Source organism: Varanus komodoensis, unplaced genomic scaffold, assembly GCF_004798865.1.
Source record: "Varanus komodoensis strain SLA01 unplaced genomic scaffold, ASM479886v1 scaffold31, whole genome shotgun sequence".
Classification (NCBI taxonomy): domain Eukaryota; kingdom Metazoa; phylum Chordata; class Lepidosauria; order Squamata; family Varanidae; genus Varanus; species Varanus komodoensis.
In genome coordinates this window covers 630,333-643,155 of record NW_025335780.1, presented here as the reverse complement: position 1 = coordinate 643,155, position 12,823 = coordinate 630,333, and the positions used below count along the sequence as shown (strand labels likewise).

Genomic DNA, 12,823 nt, shown 5'->3' with positions numbered 1-12,823 from the left:
TGTGCTTTTGCCAGATGTACTTGCAAAGCTGCTGACTTAATCAAAAGTACACATTTTCAGGTACAGCATAACCTTTCCATGGAGATTTCTGAGTGACAGGCTGCACTCAGCCGATGTTCATGCGGCGGTAACCTCTGGATTGCATTTCATGAAGGCTGAAGCATAGCAACACCCAGCCTCTCTGGCTAATTAAAAAGCAATCAGAAGGACGCAAAGAGAAGGGGGGGGGGGACCCGCAGCATTCAAGGCTCTTGTGCGTGGCTCCCTGCCAGCGGATATCCAGCAAGGGTTGGTGGACGCGAGTCCTTCTCTTCCCTGCTGCCAGCACAGACCGGGCAGGGCGGCAGAGGGGCAAATAGCTGCTGCGTTTTCTCTGCCCTGCTTTCTCGCTTTCCTGATATTATTGATCACTAGTGGATGTTATTGCTGCTCTGGGGAGAGCAATATTCTGGTCCCTGGGGCGCTCCTCTCCGGGGGCAGGCAGGAGTGGGCATCTGCCATGGGGAAAGGGCAGGGCGCTTTCCTTGAGGGCACGAGAGCAACAGGTCGAGCCGTTCTCTGCAGCTGCGACCCTGCTGAAGCCCATCCTGGCGCAGGGGCTGCTCTCGGTCAGCACAAGCGGCAGACCCTGTGCAACAGCTGGACCGTATTTTCAGGGAAGCCGAAAGCACATGCCACCGAGTCAATCCATCCTACTTTAATTTTCAAAAGTATGTGCAAGTCGGCAACCTTTTTAAAAGAAATGTTAAAAGGACCAGAATGTGTTTTGCAGAAATATAGCACGCGCATGCTGCTCCAGGAACTGAAATTTCTGCACAGAGTAATATCGGGCTGTAATTACTTTCAGTCATCACATTAGCAATCTCTTTTCCAAGACCACCGTTAATAACTGAAAGTGATAATGTCATGGGGAATGCCGAGCACAAGAGGAATTACCATGCACTCTCTTTTCTATGGTTATACCTGATTGCAAACAGAACCTTCCAGAGCCAGGGGCTCGTGCCCAGTGATTCCGTCCTTCTGCCCCCCATTTGTCCAGACGAGGGGAGGACAGGCGACACCCAGTGGCTGGAAGGCCAGGAATGCTCTGATCAAAACTGCGGCAGTGCAGATCCACAGGTGAACCTCGTGAAGCTGAGCTCGAGGTCATGGGTTCCAGGCACTTTCTGGACTTGGTCTTATTTATATATTTACTTAAAACATTTGTATGCCACCCAGTTGTGCCACAGCTCCTGCGGACGGCTCACAACCACAAGATAAGAACACAATAAAAACATAATAAAAACCAATAGCACATTAACAACAACAATAAAATACAAAGCCAAAATACAGAGCAAAGGTCTTATGTTATTAAAGGTCATTAGTTCTTAAAATATTTATAAATATTTCTTCACATCCAAAATGAAGGAAGGAAGGAAGAAAGCATGATTCCAGAAGCATAATGGATGCTTATGCTTAGGTGTCAGGGGGAAGGTACAGAGTGGCTACAGACTGGAAAGTGTTCACATCAAAAGTAAACCTGTAGGGTAGCCAGGTGTCCCACTTTGCAGAGTGCCGTCCTCTATCTGAAGAGCGCTTGGAAGGGGCCAGTCCTCTATATGAAGGGATCCCATTTGATGGATTGCCAATTCAAGAGCGTCATTACACGAAGGGGTTAACCCGCCCTTTTTCCTGAGGTGTCTTCTTCTGTTTTCACTGCCAGAAGGAAAATCCATCCTTCGAACGTGTGGCTTTCTCCCCCAAGGTTTGTATTTCATTGCCTTTCTCTGTATTTTACGAACCAGCTATAAGGTGGCACTGTTGAAATGGCTGCACTGCAGCAGATTTGTGACTTTCAGGAGGCCTTTGTTCTGCTTGTTGCAATTTGAAATTTAATAGCAGACTTTTCTTGCTCTAAAAACGCCCATGAAAAAGCCTGGAAAACATGGGAGAGGCTCCGGAGGACGGTGGCGTAGTGGAAAGGCCCTGGGCGCTCCTGTGAGGGAGGGAATGTCTGAGCACTATGAACGCCTCATATAGCAAAGCCCCCAGCCGCCCTTCAGTTCGACCTGTGACAAGGAGGGAGAGCAGGGTGGGTGGGGGCCTAAAGCTGTCCATTCACGGTTTGCCCGCACAACAGCCTCTGTCGAGCTCAGCAGCCCCTGGGCACCGCCTGCACCTCCTGCGCACCAAGCCCTGTTTCACTCGGGCCCCTCATTTCTGCATTTGCATGGCTGCAGGCACACCGGCAGGTGCAAGTTCAAGGCAAACCCACGCCCCTTTCTGGGGTGCTTGCATGAGACATGCCTGCAGCAGCCTCTTAGGTGACACTATCTCTTCTCTGTTGCTTTTTGGCTACCATGTGCACACGCTATAGAATCGTGAATGTCGGGAACAAGCTGCCACAAGAGCTGACACTCGGCTTTTTACCTTCACTCCAGCTAAAAGAGATCTGCAGGATGCCTTCGAAAATTCTGGAACCACATCTTGGGCAGACATGGAGGAGGCCTCGCAAATGGGAAACACCTGTACTGGGAAGGGCTCCCTGGCGTGCATGGGAGCATTCCTTGAGCTTTTATTTATTAAACCACCCTCAGCTACCTTGCTCAGCAAACCCCCCTTCAGAGGGCCTGCTCCCGCCACCTGGAGAACTCCAGGGTTCCCAGGAATAGGTCGAGGCTGCTTCAAGATGCCTGATGTGCATCCTGTCTGAATGGGTTATGGAGAATCCTTTCCCCATTCGAGGCAGCATTTCCATCCAGTCCTGGTCCAGCCAGGCCAGGACTGGACATTTGCCTGCCACGCAGGCCAGGGAGTTCTGCCGCTGCGATGGCACCGAGGAGGAGGGCCTGTGCTGGGCGGGTAATTTCCCACCTTCTCCCATCAGACTTCTTTCATCACTTAATCTTCAATGAGCTCCATCTTTTCATTTCAGGCTCCAACAGGGGAATTCTAAGGCAGGTTGTTGCCAGTCTTTGATGTTCATCCTTGGAAACGAAGCGGGGCCTCCAAACGGGAATTGATGAGCGAAATACAGGGATTTTTTTAAAGATGTAAGTCCCTGGCAAGATTTTCATCTTGCTAAGCAAGAGTTTCCCTCAGGCACAGCCAGGAATTCTTGCTGCGCTCTTAAATTCATGGAGCTCCGCTTCAGCCTTGATCTTGTCTCGCGACCCAATAGGCTTGTCCGCATTCCTTGTGGCTGCCCATCGCCCCTCCTTGAAGGCGACGTTCTTGAACTCTGGCCAGGGCTCTCTTGATGCACGAGGACTGTCCTGCACACCCCATCTTTTATCACATTTTGCTGCCCGAAAAGCCAGTGCTAGATTGCGCTCAATCCTTTTTAATAGGCTAAAGGACACCGCTAAATAACCATAATATATATGCATAGATTCCCCATTGATGTCCGGGCCCAATTCAAGGTGTTGGTGATGACCTATAAAGCCCTAAACGGCTTGGGTCCTGGTTACCTGAAGGAGCACTTACGTCCATATATGCCCAGCCGCCCCCTGAGATCGGTGGCAGAGGCCCTCCTCCGGGAGCCCTCAGTGAAGGAAATTAGGAGGGTGGCTACTCGGAGGAGGGCTTTCTCAGCGGTGGCGCCTAAGTTATGGAACGCGCTCCCCAGAGAGGTCCGCCTGGCGCCGTCGTTATTTGCTTTTCGGCGCCAGGCGAAGACTTTTTTATTTAAGCAGCATTTTAAATGTTAATACCATGGAAATTTTATTTGGCCAGGGCGGCTTATTTTATTCTAATATATATATTTTAATTGTTATTGTTTTAATTTATTGTGCATTTTATTGTATGTTGTGAGCCGCCCCGAGGCTTCGGCAAGGGGCAGCATAGAAATGTTTTAATAAATAAATAAAAAATAAATAAATAGATCTGCGTAGTTCGGGGGGAAACAGCACATTCGTTCCTTTTCGTTCTTGTGCAAGAGAGGGTGCGTCTTTTAACATTCTTGTTTACAGTCACATTTACAAGATGGTTCTCCGCCTAATATTAATCAATCAGAATAAATTCAGTTTAAGCACATTTACTGTACATGGGGCAGCAAAACCAGGAAATCTCACCAGGCATCTGAAATCACGCACAAGGGTGATCTCCTACTCCAAACTGTGCAGGGCTGCTAAATGCACCTGCTGGAACGTGCGCGTAGAGCAAAGCCAGGCATTTTTACAATCAGGAGCACTGTTCTACCCAAGAGCAGCCAGCTGGATCAAGGAAGCAAGGAAAGCTGAGGCAACCCATCAGGTAAGATATTTTTAAGCATGTGAAGCCTTTGACGGTTGTCTCTGAACCAGTCTCAAGATCTGTTCTCTTTTAAGAGCCAATGCACACGGGAGCTGCAGGGACGGCACCGGTCCGGGAGACGCACGGGCGGCAATGCCATCCCCTCCTGCACTCTGGTTGTGCCATCGGTGACCTTGAAAGAGCTGTGCACACTTCGTTCCGAGCTCTTGCGACATGGAGGTGCATCAGCAGTGTTGCCAAGGAACGAGATCTCAGGCGGGGACTTATAGAATGGCTCTTCCCTCGGAGAGTCGGCTTCTGGGCCCTGCCGCGGTCCCACTCGACTGCATCGAGAGCTGCGTCAGCCGTGGGCTATGCAAATAGGCCGGGCTCGGGTCTTCAGGGTTCACACGAAGGTCTGCGGGATAAAGTTGCTGTTACGACTGTTTGTTTTGTTTCTATGCCACCCCGCAGCTGCAGCTCTCCGGGCTGTTTACAACAGTCCATAAAAACAAGACTGTAAAACGCAGTGAAAGCTCCATACAATCTAATCTGAGAAACGTTTTAACAATTAAAAAGCTAAAACATTAAAGGAAATGCCTGGGATGGGTAACCCCCTCAAGCCCCGGGATATCTTGCACTGTCAGAACCACCATCATGCGACAGTGTGGCCAATGGCAATGCTGGCTGGGGATAATGGGAGCTGAACCCTGCACGAATGCAATGGAATCGACGGGGGCAGACTGGGGAGAGCAGCTGCTGCAAAACGCTCCTGCACACGCAGCCGTTCCCTGACAAACCGTGTGCAAGAAGTTGGTCAAGGGCTGCGTAGCTTTGCAAAGAAAAGAACACAGACAAAGGCTATGAAGTAGATCTTCTTTTAATCCATGGAAACATTATAAACATTATTACAACTAATCTAATCCTTTACCAAACAAAAATACATCAGATGGAAGATATCTTAAGTGCCTTGAAATTCACAAAATAGAGAGTTGAATTGCTGGACATCTTTAGCTTATGATGAAAAGCAGGCCTGAGAAAAGTATACCCAGTCGACCTGTGTGACCACGTCTCTATGGAGAAACGGCCACACGAAGTGGACTTGAAAAGCTGCAATGAACAATGCTCTTGTGCCACTACACAGGGCGGATCAGATTTCTAACACTTCCCCCTCATCGTTTCCCATGCACTGACTGGCAGCAGCTGCACAATCCACTACCTGTGTACTTGGAACAAGGAATGAACAGGACGAATCGGCCCGCGTTTTGCACTTCTGCGTTTTGCCACCGAAAGCCCAAGAATCCAACCCGACCAGACAAAATGAGAGCTTTGATCTAAGGCAGCCTTCCCCAACTTGGAGGCTGATCCAAGGCTTCAGGTTTGATGGGTGCCCCTTTAAACCCGGAGGGTGCCCATTTCTGATTCCACCACTTCTGCCTCCCACTGCGTTGTCCGACTTGTGCCCAGAGCTAAAAGCCAGACGACGTGGACTCAACGACAGTCTTTTATTTCAATGCCAATTTTAGAGGGTTCGAGTGAGTAGCCAGGCTGAGCACAGATGGAGATCAACACAGCCGAACGTTGCACATTTTATTTTCTCTGCCACTGCTAAGCATGTGCACACAGAAAGAAGCACAGAATGGATGTTCATGATGTTCTCCTGCATAATGTGCCACAAAAGTCAGCATTCTGCCTGGGAGTGAAGCAGGGCTGCACACAAAGGGAGGCGACATGCTCGGCTGCCAAGTCCTGCTGGAGTGTGCCGCCTTGACGCTTTGGGCATTGGTCCCCCAGAGTGGGATGGGCTGCAGGATCCGCCCGGTTCCTCTAATGAACGGAATGCAAGGGTGTTGCAGCCTGAAAAACAACACCTTGATGGGAGATGGGACAGTGATTGTTGGAGTGCTCTGGGAGAAGATGCTGCCTGAGACCATGCGGGGACCCAAAGTGGACCTAGGAAAATAAGCGTCTGTGATGAGACACAAAGTCCCCACTGCCACACCTTCTGGAGAGGAGAGGAGAGGAGAGGAGAGGAGAGGAGAGGAGGTACCCCAGAGGCTGAGCTGCATGCACAGCTCTGGTGAAAGGGTATTGGCATCCACACAGACTCTCTCTGCACTACGATTAGCGTCGGAATGAACGTGGCACTCCATGACAGTCTCGCCTCCTTCCAAGCAAGTCCGAAGTTGCTTTTCGAGCAGAAAGCAGCCTCCATAAGGGTGGACAGCAGTCACAGTTTGGAACATCTCCTGCCTCCATTGCTGGCCGCTGCTCTGGATAGTAGGAGAACATGTCACCAGAAGGCTGGGCATCTTCAGGGACTAGTGTCATTCTTGGCATGAGGGTGGATCCCAGTTGCAAAGACCGTCACATTCTCATGAAGAATTGGAAAGAAACCGACATGCCCCCGTCTCAGCCGTGCCGAAGGTGGAGCAGGCAGGGCGGACGGATGGTAGGCCTGGAGAACAATCCATTGGCTTGGGAAGGAGCGTTTTCAGCAGTGCCTCAAGAACAGCCTTGCTGGAGACTGAACACGGTACTCATGACCCCTGTCCCTCCGCACTTTTCCAAAAGGGTGGGGAAAAACAGCTTCAAGCAATTGTTTTAACACAGCCAGTATATCGACAGCACGGATCCTCCAAAGGGGAATTTCCTCAAGGGAGTAGAACGGGCAGAAGCTGAGTCAGTGCACACCTCAGAAATTGCCAGGCAACACCTCTTTGCCAAGAAAAGGAATGTGAATCAACTCGGCTGGAATGAATGGCTCTACTCCACTTCCACGTCCCATCAAGGGTCCTTCCTGGCCAGCTGTGCCCTGCAGTCAGCCTCTGCCAAGCAATCCACGGGAAAACAAGTAGTGCTCTTTGGATGCAGGCAATGGCAGAAGCTTGGCTGTAGTGAAAGAAAGGGAAAAGGAATGAATGGCAGCGGCAGCTGATAACTTTTGAGCAAGGAAAGATGGAAACGTTCTTCCCGAGGAATACTCCCTTCCCTGGTGGCAGTGAGAGGGTCAAGAGGCACTGTCGTGTGGAATGACTGATCTGCCAGGGAGCAGGAGAGCCTATGGGGGGAGCTGTAGCATATGGGACCTGCCAGGCGCAGCCGCATGAGCGGGAGTCCTCAAAGCTGCACCTATGGGCGCCCCCAAAGGCACCCAAGGAGAAGCCCCAGCATGGTGCCTGCCAGCACCCAAAATGCCTCGTTTCCCTGATGCTTTAAATATAGATATATGAGTTTGTACGAAATGCATATGACTTTCTAGCAATTTCCTACATAGGGTCCAACAAAAGTGGTCCAAGTATCTAAATAAGTATCTCATTTGCATATCAAAGCCCCTGTCAGGTCCTCATTCCATTGCACTGTGGGAGGTGACAACTTTTCCTTCCTACATTGTATTGTAAGCCATTCCAAGATGTTTGTAGGGGACGGGATAGAAAAGCTTTTAATTAATACATAATAACTATTTGGAAGATCTGTCTTTTAGCTCACAAACTGGTACAGAGAATTCATTTTTTCTTCCATTCATTAATTTCCATGAAATAGGTTAATAGTTTAAAAGATTACATATGTCAATGAATATTAAAGACTGTTCCAGTACAAAGTTTATCTGTGTAACGACTTCCTCCCCCAAAGAAGCAACCATCGGACATTGTCAAAAGCTGTGATTCAAAGAGGCATGTGCTCGAAGGCACCATCAGCAATTAGCCAAATGCAACGCGTTCCTATTAAGGAGGCGCCATGGTATCCAATTGTTGAACAAGGCATAGTCTAAGAACATAACAGGAGAGGCGGCAAGCAGGTGCCAAAGCGGTTCTCACTAGTTAGGCGTTCCATGCATGTGCCCCTGAATATTCCAGATGGTGCGGGCTTCAGAGCACAACCGAGAGGAAATCCCCAGCTGGAATTTCCCACCACCGGCAGTGACATCTCTTGGACCCGCCACCTGCTTTCTGTGCAATGAAAACATACCTTAAGCCCATCAGCCCTCATCGCTCGGGAGTCTGCCTTGGGGGGACGAAGAGCTGCAAAAGACAGACAGAAGCAAATTCAGACGCTCAACGCAGCCCTCTCCGCAATCCTTCCAGTGAGGCAAGGGCAGCGTCACAGCGACACCCCTTGTGTCAGTTATGGTTGCACAGAGAAGGCAGGCTAGCATCAGGGCATGCAGACGGGCCTGTAGACATCTGGGCATAAGCCAGGATGACAGTGCAGAAGACCCCCGCCGGGAAGCTCCCTCGATGCCCTTTGTAATGCAGAGTCCGATCACGTTACAGTCCCGGGAGAGCCAAGTCCCTGAACCTGCCTCACAGCAGGAAGTTGGGACATTTAGATTTAGCCATCAATGCATCTAGTGCTAACAACATGATCCAGGGGTCATGGTTATGAACAAACTTTTGAATCCCCGCCAGGAGCTGCAGGCAGATAGGAGCAGGAATTCTTTCTGAATATCTTTCTCAGTCCATAGCGTTCTCCCCCCATAAGCATGCTGCACTGAAGAATCCCAGGGGCATTTTCACACTGGTGTTCCTTACCTTCCTCTCCTGAAGGAAGCCCCCTCAAAAAACTTTGTTCTGGAGGCCACTCTGCAAAAAGCAGGCAACACAGAGCATTCATTTTGCTGATAATGATGGAGTGGTACTCTGGGAAAAGTTTTCAGAACAGCAGAGTAGAAAGGGATTGCGGGGGAAAACTACAGCTGGCCAATGTCGGTTCCCCGACTTGGAAGGTTTACCAAACGAAGCTGCCCACAGTGAAGCAGTGGCTTCTGCCATCCACAGATTTAAAGGAAATCTAATTTAAAAACAAGACTCCGGGGGACAAAAGACCGGGATGTGCATGGTGCCGTGCAAACCCCACTACCCCCTCCAGATGAGAAGGGTCTCTTGGGCAGGAGGCACCTTCCCCTGCCTCACTCCCCACACCCTGCCCCCCATTAAGCCGTGAAGCTCAGCTGGTGCTTCCCCTCGCCCCTCTCTCACAGTTACGGAGAGCATAAAATGTCTTTCTTTGGGATGCAGTTCAAATCTCCCAACAGGAAAACTCAGGTGCAGATCACACAGACCCGGTTCATACAACACCACCCATGGCCTGGTTCCTTCAGGGTGGTTTGTTCACCCTGCCCAGACCACCCTGAGGACCCACAGCTTGTTGCTAGATTGTTCTGGATGGCTTGTTTTCAGAGCAATGGCTTGTGCGTGGCTTGTCAGAAAGGACAACAGACCATCTTGGAGAGACCAGCAAAAATTCTGGTCACTCCTCACCATCTTGCAAACAACATCCCCTCTCTATCACATCTTGAAATGCCTCCTCCACTTTGTCTCTTCACTTGGTCCAATGTCTCCTCCACTTTTTCTCTTCCCTAGGCAAGCGCAACTCCAGGGAGGAAGCGCACACCAAGAGCCAAGTTTTCACCATTCTGCCTTCAGCATGCTGGGTAATTTCTTGCTGGATGGGGGAAAGTCTGGCCCAACTGGTCTTGCTCGGCAAGCCAAAGGTAACTTGTGCACTCGTGTTCCACTTAAAGGCCACTGCTCAGATGCAAAGGCGGGAACCATCGATGCAGAAAGTGAGGGTGAGACACAAGGCGGACAGCTGTCACCATCGCTAGCTGACCTTTCCTGAGAAATGGTTAACAGGAAAATGATACACTCTTGAAAAATTTGACCTCCATAGCTATATTACAGCAGCAGGAGCGGCCGAAAGGGAGTTCCTGGAGGCCAAAAGCAGGAAGCCCTTCTTGAGTGAGGTCTGTGCCACCTTTTGCCTCCTGGATTCCTCGCAGAGAGTTTTCTCTTCCCCAGGGAAGACTGCATGGGCTGCTCCTTTTCCTGAAGCCAAGCATGGACTGAACCATGGGCAGAGGAAGGGCAGATTAAAGCTTTCTTGGGACATTCTGGTGTCCTTGTCACACCCCCAGACATGCCCACTTGGCGCCATCTCCCCTCGGGGCACCCCTTTGGCTCTCCCCTCCCATCAGAGAGGTCCTTTGCTCTGTCTTGTCCTGCTCTGGTACTCACACAGAGGGAACCGCCTCTCCTGTCCCTGCCCCCAGGATCAGCTCCGGCTTCGCCTCGGGCTTCTGCAGTGCAGGGGCTTTGCACGGAGGGTCCGGCGGTCTCACGGGAGGACGCATGATCACCGGCTTCTCCCCAGGTGATCGCGCTTTAATGACACCATCATACTCCCCTGAGTGGAAAAGTTACAAACACAAGCAAGGCATGTGATATGACGGAAGGATGGGAAGGCACAGATGTGCCGACAGTCCCGCAGAGTCCTTCATTTCTAGAAGGAGCACTGATTTTATGGGACAGGAAGGAAGAAATGCAAGGATCAAAAATACACAAATTATAACCTTCCACTAGTAGGCAAGCATAGGAGATTAAATGGAAACATCTGGATTGGCGTAAGGTTCAGCTGCAGCAGCAGCACTGGGAGAGCATATCCAGGGGTGTGCGCAGCAGTGTCATCGAGGTGCGAAGGACCCTGGTGCCCCTCTGCTTTCATCTAGTACAGGTGAGATTTAGAAGCACCATCCTGGATCAGACCTCAGGGCCATCTAGTCCAGTCGATGTTCTGAACCAGTGTTCAAGTGGCTGATCCACTACACAAGGGCCGGTTGTGATCTCTGGAATCTCAACCATAAATCCTTGTGTTTCTGCACTGCAGCTCACCCACCAAAGCAACTGCGGCTGTTTCCGTCCCCAAACCAGGCCTGAATCCAGTTTGGAAAGGATCCGCAGGAAGACTGGAGCCGTGTTGCCACCACAGACTCCATCACGTGACGGAGGGGATACATATACACACCCAAGTTCTTCTTTCATAAGGATTTGTTCACATACCAAGGATTTACATCTCTGTTCCTTTGCCACCAATCCCTCCAAAGCAATCTGAATTCATCTAACTCCTTGAAAACAAACCCCCAAGTAAAATGGAGGAGGAGAAATTATGTAAGCTGCCTTGAGCCCTTTGTAGGAAAAAGGCAGGCTATAAATTGAAAATAAAAAAAAATCAGCCACTTTCTGCACTGCAGACAAAGCCAGTATTCTTACTGGGTGATCTTTCCCTGCTACACTTTTCACATTTCCACTTTACGAGTGATTTATTCCAGCTGGGTGCTCAATAAGAGATGGAGCAGGAAAAGGCAAGTGCCTGACAGGGTCTTTGGCGTGACTCAGAGGAAGACGATTCTCCTGTATGTGAACAAACCACAATGAGACCTGCAGTTTTCTCGAGTTTGAAGCACACCAGGAAAAGGGACCTGGAAGTTTCCAGTGACATGCAAGCTTGGGGACTCTGGCTTGCTTCCTCAAGCCATGGCTTAATCCTGGCTTGTTCTCCCCAGTACAAGTACTGGAACCTATTTGCATCCACTTGGGCAGAACCTAAACTGCATTTACTTGAGGAGAAGCTGAACAGGGGGAACTGCATTCAGAAGGTTGCCCAGGAAGAGAAACACATCACGATTACATCTCAGTTGTTCCAGAAGAAACCACTGCACTTCTTTGATGAAGCTCTGTCCAAAGCAGCCTTGGAAGTGTCTGTTCCTCCAATCACAGCAAGCATACCTGGAGGGCTTGTCAAATTGGCTCTGAGTCAGCAAGGCAGCGGTGCTAACTATTATCAGGAGCAGCAGGCGGGTCAGAGCCACCAGCGTGGCAGATGTGCTGCTCGGAGATTAACGTTTCGGTAAGCGGGTGCCTGGCAAGAAAGTATTCCTGGTGCACCTGAAGGGCTGCCACTCACTTCTTTGAAATGGCTAAAAACAACCTTTTGATGGTGCGCATCCAAGTCAATCCCAGGGCCCTCAGAATGCTCAGTAAGGCTCTTTTTAAAAATGGTTAGCACCTGCTTTTCCATCCAGCTTTGCACTGATTTTGAAGACGGGAAGCGCGCTGTGTGGCGAATGCCATTCTAACATTCAGGTCATGCAAGCTGTTTTGCTAAGGTCAAGAAGGGGCATAGCTCTTGGACAAGCACACGCACACACAAAACTGCAGCAGGCTCACCTTCCTTGCAACAGATTCCCGGCCTCGGCGCGAGTCTCTTTGCATGCAAAGTGGAGGCCTTGAGGGAGCTGGAGACAGGCGTGACTCCATTTGCAGCTTTGCTGGTGAACCTCGCACTGCCATCCTGGAGTCTGGACACCAAGCGCCCCACATCCACATCGGAACACTGCTCCGGCTTGCTTTCTGAGCTGGCCTTTGCAGGGTCGAGGTCCCCTGCCTTCTGCAAGGGCAGCCTGCTGCGCAGGACGGGCTTGGGTGCTTCGGAGGTGACCGTGCCGTTGGGGGTGGGGCTGTAGCCGTCCTCCACTAGAGGGGACCCAAACAGCAATCCCGGATTAGAAGACCTGAGACAAGCGCAAGCCAATGCCAAGCTTTCCCAGCTGTCTTTCTACAAAAGGTGGATGACAGAAGAGAACACTGTGCATCCCCAGGTCACTCTGGAAAGCTAGGGCTAAACTGGACATGATGTTCAAGGACCATCTGCACCCATATATACCTACCTGCCCCCTTAGATCAGCTCAGGAGGCCCTTCTACGAGAACTTCTACGGGAGCAACCAGCAAAGGGCCTTTTCCGCTGCTGCTCCCCATCTTTGGAACTCCCTCC

At 50.5% G+C, this 12,823-nt stretch overlaps 1 protein-coding gene across 6 annotated transcripts in view; it reads right to left on the bottom strand.

The window, feature by feature from the left end:
- Positions 1-5,074: 5,074 nt before the first annotated feature.
- The window catches only part of OPHN1 (oligophrenin 1), a 67,648-nt gene continuing 59,899 nt past the window's right edge, over positions 5,075-12,823 (bottom strand). For all 6 annotated transcript variants that reach the window (XM_044437848.1, XM_044437849.1, XM_044437851.1 and 3 more), the window contains 5 exons: positions 12,219-12,524; positions 10,230-10,398; positions 8,745-8,795; positions 8,182-8,234; positions 5,075-7,104 (listed from right to left, as the gene is read on the bottom strand). In XM_044437848.1, the coding sequence (XP_044293783.1) occupies positions 8,192-8,234; positions 8,745-8,795; positions 10,230-10,398; positions 12,219-12,524 (569 nt within the window). In that variant the 3' untranslated portion in view covers positions 5,075-7,104; positions 8,182-8,191. The remainder of the gene's footprint in view (positions 7,105-8,181; positions 8,235-8,744; positions 8,796-10,229; positions 10,399-12,218; positions 12,525-12,823) is intronic.